The sequence below is a fragment of the Struthio camelus genome, chromosome Z, assembly GCF_040807025.1.
Source record: "Struthio camelus isolate bStrCam1 chromosome Z, bStrCam1.hap1, whole genome shotgun sequence".
NCBI lineage: Eukaryota > Metazoa > Chordata > Aves > Struthioniformes > Struthionidae > Struthio > Struthio camelus.
The window spans coordinates 762,757-774,216 of NC_090982.1; the positions used below are offsets into that span (position 1 = coordinate 762,757).

General features: G+C 39.7%; 1 protein-coding gene across 9 annotated transcripts in view; it reads left to right on the forward strand.

The window, feature by feature from the left end:
• RNF38 (ring finger protein 38) overlaps positions 1–7,662 on the forward strand; it is a 142,103-nt gene extending 134,441 nt beyond the window's left edge. For 7 of the 9 annotated variants that reach the window (XM_068926911.1, XM_068926904.1, XM_068926906.1 and 4 more), the window contains one exon: positions 4,159–7,662. In XM_068926911.1, coding sequence (XP_068783012.1) covers positions 4,159–4,221 — 63 coding nt within the window. In that variant the 3' untranslated portion in view covers positions 4,222–7,662. The remainder of the gene's footprint in view (positions 1–4,158) is intronic. The other 2 variants (XR_011137661.1, XR_011137662.1) reach the window with 2 other exon arrangements.
• Positions 7,663–11,460: the final 3,798 nt, after the last annotated feature.

Consider the following 11,460-nt stretch of genomic DNA (forward strand, 5'->3'; position numbering starts at 1 on the left):
AGAAGGGTATTCACGCTAGACTTGTAAAGTCTTACCATTGCTTAAAGTAGCATGGACAAGGTAAACAGTGACTCCATTTTATGAAAAAAGAATGAGGATCTCTGGACTTCACACAGCCTGTGATACAGTGGATGCTGAAGTTCTATATCGGTTACATTGATTATATAGATTTTAAAAACCCATTCTTTTCAAGGTAGTAATACAAAGAATACACGTCCAATTTATAAAGCCTCTGATCTGTAGATCGCTGGAAGTTAGAAGAACGTGTCAGGGAAGTACCATGCATACTCGTCCCGTTCTTATGCTCTTTCTTACCTGCTGTTGGTCTCAGAGTCAGACAGTTAAACGAGGCTTTTTGGTGACTTGGTGTGGCAATTCTTACTTTCAACTGGTAACCAACTGGTTAATTAAAGATCAGCACAATGGAAAAAAAAGATTTGGTCTATTCTTTATTTTAATGATCTTAGGTGTACTGTAGTACTGATTAAACAACTATGCACTAAAGTTCTTATTCCAGGTTAGAAACCCTGTGCTTTTTTTTAACAGACCTTTGACAGTGGTATTGCCTAGAGGATAACTAATCATAGAAAAACTGTATCAGCATGAAAGTGTCAGCTATGCGGGGGAATGAGTATTTAGGTGAAAAATATGTGCAATCCACATCTAAAGGGAGTGCAGTTATGCTAGCCTAAAACCCAGAGTTGGATCCAAAGTAGCTAGATGAGGATAATGCATCCTATTGTAGGCTTGCTGAACCAATATACTTACCCCATGCAGGCATAGTTGCACTTCTGTGAAGCTGCCTTATCAAAATAAAGATTATTTTGCTTGCCAGAACTGAAGTTACACAGGTAATTTATTCTTTATTTTAGTTTATGCCTATTTTAATTAATGCCTGCGCAGTTAAAGTAGCAAACAGCTCTGGTATATGCAAACCTGAAAATGGTGATAACTGGAAGACCTTTTTTTCTGTGTATATGTGTGTGTGTGTAATTTTTTGTCCATTCTTTTATGCATTTGATAACTTGCTTCATATGTTGCCAGTATAATCATATTCTCAGTATAGTCATGAATTGGTTTCATTGGAAACTGGCTTTCCTGCCTTTAAGGGCTTGCCTGCATGAAGATGTGACATTTCTCGGTAGTTTCCCTGTTAAGCCTTTGCTGAACTCCAATTATCTTTCTGTGCTACAAAAAATGACTTTATATAGGCCACAGCAGTAATATATAATTCTTGCACTTTAAATCGACAACTGTGTCATTCACATCATCCAGTCCACATCATGAGGACAACTTCTGCAAGGCAGTGTAAGAATAGTAGGTTTTAGTACTTGCAACTCTTTTTTTAATTGAGAAGATAAGTGTATCACTTTTTTAAATTGATTTAGTCGTATGTCTCTGGAAAGAAACTATTTGCTATCTAGGAATGTTTTCATGTTGTGTTAGAGGTCTGCAGTCAAGCTGATGCTTTTAAACTTGTGCCATTTTGTGTAGCGAAAGTTTTAAATAAGAAGTTAGTGATCCAATCTGATAGTAAAAAACCTCAAACCCTATTCTACTGTCTTTTGGTGTTAGAGTGAAAAAAGAGGCATCTAGACAAACTTTATGAGTTATCTATCTATGAAAGGTTTCGACTGCCCTGCAGGTATAATGCCACACATAGTACCGCTTTTTCAGGCAGTCTTAGCTTGCCAGAAGAAAAGTTCTTTTACTCTGAATTATGTGGTCCACATAATTAAGCAAGCAGCACATAATTAAGCAATTTTACCTTAAGCAAGGTAAAAGCCAAGTGACTTGTAAAAGAAGAGTTAGACAGTGGATGGCACAGAATTAATGAGAGGGAGGTTATCCTTTTGCCTTTTTGTATTTGTCAACTCTCTTTTGCTCGTATTTCACAGTATTTGGCTATTTCTTCATATCCTAGATTCTTCCATCGAATGTGAATACATGAGAAATCTGTTCGCTTTTAAAGTCGGATTTACTCGTCGTTCCAAAGAATATCTTGAAAATATGACCTACCTCTACAGGCAGAAATCAGCTGACAAGAAAAACTTACCTTACATTTAATACTCTTCTAGAAAATGCCGTATTATATTTCCGAAAAGACAACGCTAGCTAATTTAGGGTTTACCTTGGTTCTGATGGGTTTGATATCGAAGAAACACAGTTGTTTTCATAGGCTTTTAGTGATGCTGCGGATTGTTTACTTTAGATGCAGTTCATTTTAGGTAGAAATTTCTATAAATATAAATAAATAAATAAAGCAGGTCGTTGTGCAGCTGTGTCCCCTTATATTAGAGAAAGTTAGTCTGAAGGAACAGCTAATTAGGAGAAGGTCAGGATTGCAATATTATGTCGTCCTTCTTCCACTGTGCACCAGAGAGTCCTGTTAAATGGCAAGCAGGTGAATTAATTTCATAAAAGATGTGAGAAGACAAATAAATTTAAAACAGATATGGTTCTAATAGAATCTTGAAAATTGCTTAAGAACAGTGCTGAAGTTTGCGTGGCTATTCATTTTGTCTTGGCATAGTGAATTTGTTTCTGCAGTTTCCTATCAGGAATTTATACTTCAGTAATATTCCTACCGAATGCTCTGTTCCGTGTTACAGATGGCAACTACTGCAGTATCTATCATGAAGGATACCTCTTGATTCGTTAATATGTTGAATCTGGAAGAATTTGCCTTTTTATTTTCAAAATCGTGTTAGCTGGATTATATCTAGAATAACAAAGTACAAAATAGAGACCAAGTAATAGCATTGTCATCCATGTAATTGTGAACTCGCTAGTGAAAGAGCAAGAAATATTTTTTGAGTTGGTTCTTCAATCCACGTTTTGCAGACTCTATAAAGCAATAATAACTATGATTAAAATGATAAGACAATCATGACAGTAGTAACTGACAGTAAAAACTAAAGTTATCCTTTAGAATATATTATGAATATACTTCAAAATATACTTTGAAGTATTTTAGCTTGCATTAGTATAGAAAGCTTTCAGTAATAACAAATGTTACTTTCATTGGCATTTATAGTTCAGATTTAGAATATATGGCAGTGGTTTCTGAAATATGACCTGCTGAGCTATGTGTCTTGATGCTCTGAGTCATAACATGATTGAAAAGTTTGGCCACCTTTGAGAAAATGTGAATTGACAGTGGTTGATCCTGAAATTTTGAATTTCGAAATACAGAATTTGGGACAAGGAGGAGTTACCTTCTTTCTGCCTTTTGAAAAAGAAATATTTTATCTTAAATGTGATGTATTTGGCTTGAGCTTTTCCTCATTACTTTGTAAAAATGTAAAACATACAATAATGAAAGCGTCCTTATATTTAAAAAGGGGAAGGAGAAGATAGGGATATCTTCCCAGCAGCTTAAGGAATGTGAAGTCTGGTCTTTCTTACCTTTTCAGGGGGCTAAAAAAGCAAAAGAGCTGCAGGGTGTGTTGTCAGTGAATGATTTATTCTGGGCTAAACTAGGACCTAATTTTGTGTGTGTTCCTTGGTGTTTGAAGTTGAATACCCTTTTAGACAGGTCGCCTTCCTTCTTTTTTTTTTTTTTTTTTTTTTTTTTTTTACTAGAACCCTTTTTCCCTGCTCTGCTTTCAGCTTTGGCCAAGTCTGCATGATGTATTTCTGGGGGGATAACTGGATAAGGAGAGTATTAAGAGAGGTGATCGCTTGTATAGAGCTTGTGACATGAGAACACCTTCAAATGGGGCATTTATTTCTGGCATAAGCTTGCTACTCTGATATTGGTGGATTTCCCTGCCAGCATACAGCACAATTTCTTGGCTTAGTTGCAGCCATCTTAAATTCATATCTCAAACGCTGTGTGTCTTCATTAATAAAACCATCATCACTTAGATGAAGCCCTGTTTGCTATTTCCTTTAATATTTTAACATAAAATGCCCCAAATTTCTATTAAAAAAAAAAAAGTTTGAATTGACAGACCGGTCAAATGACTCTAACGTAACAAATGAAGAGAAGAAATGGCCCAAGCACGCTATCTTCTCTTCTCTGTTGCTCTGAGGTACTCTTGAGTGTTGAGAGTAACAATCTCATTTTGGTCACAGATGTTCAGGGTCATATGTGTGTTACCTTAACAATGTGTTGTCAGTACTGTAAACCCTCTTTTGTTTCTGGATTTACAGGCAAATCGTACCTGCCCAATTTGTAGAGCTGATGCTTCGGAAGTGCATCGTGATTCAGAATGACCAGTCTAAGAGCACAAATCTGGTTTGGGTGTTCCTGGTCACGTGTATATTTGAACTATCCATCGAACTTACCCATGTGGCTTCCAGCCTTCCCTTTACACAAAAGGGTCAATGGACCTTACTTTGCACTGTGTGACTTAATCAATTATAAAGCTTATAATTAGTCTTCACAATTATTGGATTGTTATACTAACAGTGTGATTGGAACTCCAAAGATTTTTTTTCTTTAGCTTAATTTTGTGTGTGCACTAACATTCCCTGGTTTTTGTGTGATCATTCCGAGTGTTGCTGCGAGATTACAGTGGACGTGATCTTTTAGCATGTGCTTTTGTATAAAAGAAAAAGGAAAAAAAAAAAGTGGTAGCTCCAAACAATATAGCAATCTACCTTATATAGAGCCTTCAAATACTGTGAGTGGGAACGAATGGTGTGAATGTGTGAGAGGATGCAGGAAGTGTGCTTGTGATTGGGTGAGCGTGTGTGTTTGAGAACCTATATACCAGCATGTACTGAGAACGTATGTGTGTAGTATTAATTATGCTGCAATGTATAATCTTGTGTGTTATTTAAACAGTACTAGTACTGTACACTGGTTTCTTTCCTTGTGTTTGCAGTTGCACACAGAATGCGATGGGTGCAGCAATTACAGACATTTAATATTTCCTCCGCAATGTACTTACTGGTATAAAGACCTTTTTACCTACTATTCAAACAGCTGTTTTTCTTCCCCTTCGTTGGAGGCTTTTAAGTGTACCACTAAAGAGTGCATTGATTGCTCGTATGTGAGTATTCTTGGGGATTTTTTTAGCATATGTTACAAAATCCAGATTTTAAAATAGCAGATTTACGAGTTATTTTATCAATGTAAAGTTGCAATATCGCACAAATCAGTTAGCAATATTAACAATTTGAGTTGGTAATTGGAATACCAATGCTTTTCTGTTCTCCTTTTCGATTTTTCTAGCTGGGTTTTACTTGCATTCAGTCGATTTCGGATTAGACTTGAGTTTTGAAGATGCTGCAGTTACGTGCTCCTTTCCTGAAAAGAAACAGAAAGGACACTGAGGGTCTTGTGCAACAGTTCTTCACTTTTGGCCATTGTACTTGCTAAGTACATAATCCAGTAGCTTATGAACATTGACTTTAATCACTTACATTCTTTGTCATTTGCAAGGGAGTTTGTATACTGTTAAAATAACTTGTAAGAGGTTACAATTTTATTCCTGCAACTTCATGAATAAAATAAAATTTTTAGCATTTTCTCAGAGAAGTAGAACTTCTGATTTGTCGTTCTTGTTGTTGCTGTACCACAAAATGGGGTGGTGCTTGGTCATTCACTGCAGGTTTCTGTTGTCCTGAGGTGCTGCTGCTTGCCCTCCTTATAATCGTGATGAGTATCATATGAAAAAGAAACTTTCTTGATTTTTGCAATCAGGTTTCCAGAGTATTCCACTACAGGAGAAAAGAAAATTGGAACATCTTCCAGAACAAAAAATACTGTGCAATGGGAGGTGGTAACCTGCGTTCGATTGTCCTCTGAATAATGATTTGTTGAAAAAGTAAGCTTCGATTATAAGGTTTCCGACTGTTAACACCGTCAAGATATTTCAGTAAAATCCTTAGGTCTCCGTATGCCGTAGTTATTCAATGGATGCACCGTTTTTGCGTCAAAATGCTTTCTCCTAAATTCAGTGTCATTACTTTCGTTGCAATAGTACAAGAGGCAGCAATATTGCTATATTGCTGTAACTTGCTGCCAGTCTCAGCTTTAAGGTTATTCTTTATCATTTCTGATGCTTCTGTATGTTGCTATGCTTTAGTATCAGTTATATTTTCATTTTCCATGCTGCTTGCCCTGCTTTGAAGGTTCTACAGACCCATCACCGCTTGTGGTTCAAGTAAAATAAAAGCACAATTTTGCCCATATTTCAGATGCACTTGCCTCTGTTTAGTTATGCAAGTAGTTCTCAAAAACAATCTGTCCAAACCTGTCAGTACTGAAGAACACTAAATAAATGATAATACGCCATTACATCAACTTCAAAATACTGGAATTTTTCTCTCTCCCAGGGGACTTAAAGAACGGATTTCACAATAACACAAAACAGGTTGAATTACATATAGTAAAATTTATTTTTTTAACAAATGAAATCGTGTTGTTTAATAAAGCATATGCCACATATGTCTTACAATAGTTAGGGTCTTTTATACAGCTGCAAAACAAATTTCTACCTGTACAGATTTAACTGTAACAAACACTACTATTCTCAGTATTCGATTTGAAACTTGGGAAGAAGGTACTTTGTCTTGGCTAGGTATAAATACATAATGAACAAGGCACGTTCTTCTAGAGCCAAGGGAAAGTAGTCCTCTTTCTGGAACTGTAGAAATCTTGGTGTATAATGTCCCTTTTTCCCAATAAAACTCCATGAGGCAGTGGGAGACTCAGGAGACGGAGGGTCTGATTTAGTAAAATACTGAATCCGGCCGTTGCACTCTTGTGGCTGATCTCTTCAGGAGCGTTTCTTCCGTTTGCATGAAACTCTGGCAGGCGCGTGCCGACTTGCTTGCTGCGGTCAGCGTGCGTGAGCAGCGCGCCGTGCATTCCCTCCCAGTCGGCTCTGCCCGGCTGCAGCCCAGCCCTCTCTTGCCGCCGCCGAGGGGGCGGGCAGGGGCTTTGTACGCGGCCGTCAGCTGCCCCGCGCGGTGCACGTTCGTGGGTAGCTCCAGGACCCAGCAGGACTTTCTGCTCGTTGCTTTCGTGTCGCCACCTGTCCCCCTCCTCTCCAAAAACAACTCGCAACCTGTTGGCTTTACCATATTGGCGCTGCTGTGTTTCTCGCATAAACTGTCAAATTAATTTGGCATTTTGTAGTGGATATCAAGGCCTACAGATAATTCCAAGGTCTGATACTGCAGTCTTCTTTACAAAAGAGTTAAAGCCTTTCATTGTATGCCATTTTGTGCAGGCCCTTGAATGTGATTTTACAGCTGTCGACACATTTACGTAATACTTGGGTTGGGATTTACCTTTTTTAGTTTTACTGACGGAAAATGCATTTTTGACTGAGTTATCTTTAGGCCTTTATAAGAGCTGTGTTTTTTTCTTTGGTACATTCAGTTACCTCATTTTGCTACTTATGTTTCAGATTTGCTAATGATTATGAAAGCTTATGGATTTTGTTGGAATCGTATTTTGTCAAGTGTTTTCTTTAAATCATACTCTATTGTATCATTTAACATGTAGTTTTAAATGTATTATAAATATCTGTAACCAAATCATTTGAAGGCTTGATAAATTTTTAACAAAATTTGTACATTTTTTATGAGAGTTACTAGTAATGCTTTACTAAGTAGTGCAATGGATTTTTATTTTTAATCCGTGTGCCCGATTTTGGAGTTGAGAGAGTTGTTCAGTAATAAATGTATGATGTACACTTACACAGTATTGTCCTGTTCTTTTTTCTAGAAAGGGGTGCGTTGTTTCCTTTCATCACTCCGTGTTTCTGTGCTTCTTCACACAAGTCGATATTGGCAACGTGGAGTGGGATTGTAGGGGGAAGGTGTTTGTCTTCTCATGTAGTACCTGAAGTAGACTTTTTTTTTTTTTTTTACATAGTAACAGATGTACTTTTAGAGATCCTAAAATGATGAGATTAAAAAATGGTTTGTTGTCTTTAATAAGTGTGGCATTTTTTTGAAAGTGTAAATTAGCTATAGTTTATAGAGCTTGAGGCCTTGCCTAAATGATTAGCTTTCTGAAGATGTTACTTAGCCTTAAATGAATTATAAGGAAAATTTTGGGGGGTGGAGGCACTCCTTGACATGCAGAATAAACTGTGTGTCAGCTGAAGATGCCCTGAAGCGGTAAAAATGCATCCCTGAGGTAGGGGGAAAACTGAAGAATAAGGGAGTGTTATTAGCCAGGGTCACACAAGAAACGGATGATGAAACAAAAGGAACAGAGCCAATCCTATGGGCTTTTTTTATTTGGTTTGTTTTTTTGGTGAGATGATGTAAACTAACTTGTTAGATGTGATCTGAAAGGTTTTCACCTACACAGTACGTGTAATAGGTTCAGCAGCAGCAGATGGCCTTTGTGATCAAAGAAACTCATATTTGAAAATCCACTGGTGGTTTTCAAGATAAGATAATCCTTCTTCAAGATAAGATAATCCTTTCAGAAAGATAACCCTTATGGAAGGACTTCATAAAATCTTTCTTGCTTTTATAATCCTAGATACAATTAGTTTACCCTCTTTTACACAGCCAGTGTTAATTACACTGCTGGAGGTGGACAGGGCTGCCAGAAGGACTTGCTAAATGAAGGAACTGACTGCCCAGTTTCAGTGACCACAAGGGGCCGTGGGGATGCTGGTGGCTGCCTTGGGCCTGCACAGCCCTGACAGGAGGGCTGCCTGGTGAAGAAGGACCTAAGCTAAACTGACAAAAACCTTCAGCTGATTTAGCTGCTGCCTCTACCCAGGATCTTACTGCCCAAACCTGCTCTAGGTAGAGATATCAGATAGCTGATCAGAAGCTACTATAGCCTTACGAATGCACACATGCAGCTGCTAAAGTCCAAGGGTTGTAAGCTGAACACGTTGTGTCTACAAAATAATATTCTGTGATGTCATTCATGTATTCTTCTGTTCCTTGTTCCTCCACACCATTGTCAAAGCAAAGTTTTAACCCAAGGTTGTAACATCTGTTTGTCTGACCCTCCTCTGTCAAGGCCAGCAAAAACAGGCCATCTGGCAGCCTGTGTCAGCTGTTAGCAAAGCTGGAGGTTTGGGTACTTTTTTTTGCAAAATTATAGTCAGACAGAAATGTGATCCTACAATAAATGTGTGAATTTCTTGTCCTACTGGCAGCACTGACCATGTTAGGTTGTCCTTCCAGCCTTTGGAAAGATGGCATGCAAGAAAACAGGAAAGAGAGAAAGCAAAGCCTTTCCTCCCAGCACTGATCAAGGGATGTGCCCGAATTTTGATGGTCGGGTCAGCACAAGGGCAGTGCTGGCACTGTTCCCAAAGCAGCAATAAGCAGGCTCCCAACTAGGAAAGGTGTGGGAGGAAATAAGAGATTAATGATGAGAATGGATAGTAACGAAAAGCAGCATTCTTTTCGAAGTCAAAGGATCATTTTTGAGGGAATTAAGCAGTCAATTGCTGACCAGGAAAACACTCGGGCTTTGATTTCTTGTAGTAGGCAAAGTAACTGACAGAAAACAAAGGCCATGCAAAGGGAACGGCTGGAGAGCCCCACCTATTGATTTTGAGTTGACGAGAATTATTGGCAAATAGGAGCTGCAAGAAGCCAGCTTCTTTCCAAGCATGCTGCCACGTTTCGGACTAGAGATCACGAGGGTTAGGTTTTAAGCTAATTCTAGCGTGGCCGCTCCTTTTTTGTAATGCCAAGCAGGAGCCACGGGGCTCTGATGGGAAGCCATGGGCCCAGCTTGCATTTAGAGGGTACAAAATTCCAGCTTGGGGCTGGTGGAGGAACATGCCTATGGCCTGCGAAATTCATCAGGTGGCTTAACATCTTCCGATGGGAACAGAGACGCCCCTGAGCGATGCTGCATCGTGGTTAACTTATGGATGCTATCAAGTCCGTCTGTCCTAAACCCTTCCTTAAAGAATCACCGCTCTGTTGTGACAGTCTTTTTAAGTGCAGTAGAAGATCTGCATGTATGACTTCAAAGAGGACTGCAGACAGGTTTGCAGAGGTGTGGGGTGACAGGCAGCGGCTACAATTTGCCAGTCTACTGTGGCATTTTTTCACCGAGGTATACTTACATTCAAATTAGGCCCAGTTTGGGTAAATGAAAAATGGATTCGTATTTCAGGATGTAATTTTCTGAAGGGGTCAGTGTTGTCTTGACTTCAGAGTAAGCAGTGATAAGAAAAAGACGCAACTTAAATCTCCTGCATGGGATGATAACCTACATGTGTCAGCTGGTCTATCCCTAATGTGATCTTGATCTATCAGTGATCTGCTTGCACGCTACTTTTTCCTGTAGCGATATCTTTCTGGAGCAAGTACAAGGAAAACGCAAGGGCATCGAAGGGAAATGCCGGTCCTAAAAAGCAAATCCCATTACATGTCCAAATTCTTGTTCACATCAGAAATGGGGATGAGATCAGTGGGCTACACACATCACAAACTTCTGAGCAGTTGCTGCAGGGAACAAGACTTTTAAAAAGCTTTGGCATGAGCCTTGAGAAAGCACTGACAGTGCTGTGCAGAAATTTGCATCAGGGGTACCATGCTGGCGAGGGGCAAATCTAGGTCGTGCTGCTTGGCTCTCAGTGGATCCTTCTGAGGATCACACAGACCACAAAAAGGAAAAGAAGTGACCTTGCATAGAAGTGCAGCACTGATGCCTTCTGGAAACGTGGAGGATAGTTTCTGCGTGTTTAAATGTAAAGCAGGCGAACAGACAGATGTATTTTCGACAACTGCTGGTGCTGAAACACTGCATGCTTCCATAGTGTTCAGCCGATTCTGGCAGAGGAGGTACCCTGCGGATTGACAGTTCAGAAGCCTGAGGAGTCTGCAGCACTACCTAAAAGTAAAAGACAGAAAGGAGGACTTTTACACAGAATACCATAAGAAGGTGAAACTATTCTTTGTGACCACTATATGGGCAAAGAACGAGCCTTGCAATCTGATGGGCTGAGTGTGTGGTAAGACAAGGGTTGCAGATTTAAGGCCGAACACTCAGAAAGGGAGTGTGTGTGAATGGGGAGACCCGAATTAACCCTCAACCAAGCAAGTAGGTTTGCCAAGCTGAGGAGGTCAGGCTGACCAGACTGAGGTGCATACCAGACGCGGTGCCAGACATTTCAGCCTTGCAGAGGAACACAGCAGACTCCAAGCAAGTAGGTAGGTGAAGTTGGAGGCCAGAATCTTCAAAAAAGCAGCATTTGCAGCTGCAAACGCAAGAAGCCAGGACAATGCCTGCGAAAAGGTGCAAAAAATAGCCTCTCTTCACAAGTGTCTGCAGAGATCACAGGCAGAGAGCGCGTAGTGGCAGTAGCGCTCCTCAGAGGAACGGCGAAGGGTATTGCAACAGAAGGTGATAAGTCTGGGAGCAAATAGGATTCTTATTAATTCTGAAGTGGGCATAACGCCCACTTGTGGTAGTGGCATTGAATGAAAGTGGCATAAGAGAAAGGTGCAAAGCTCGAGGCAAGTTGTGCCAGTCCACTCCCTAGTAGTAGGTAAATGCAC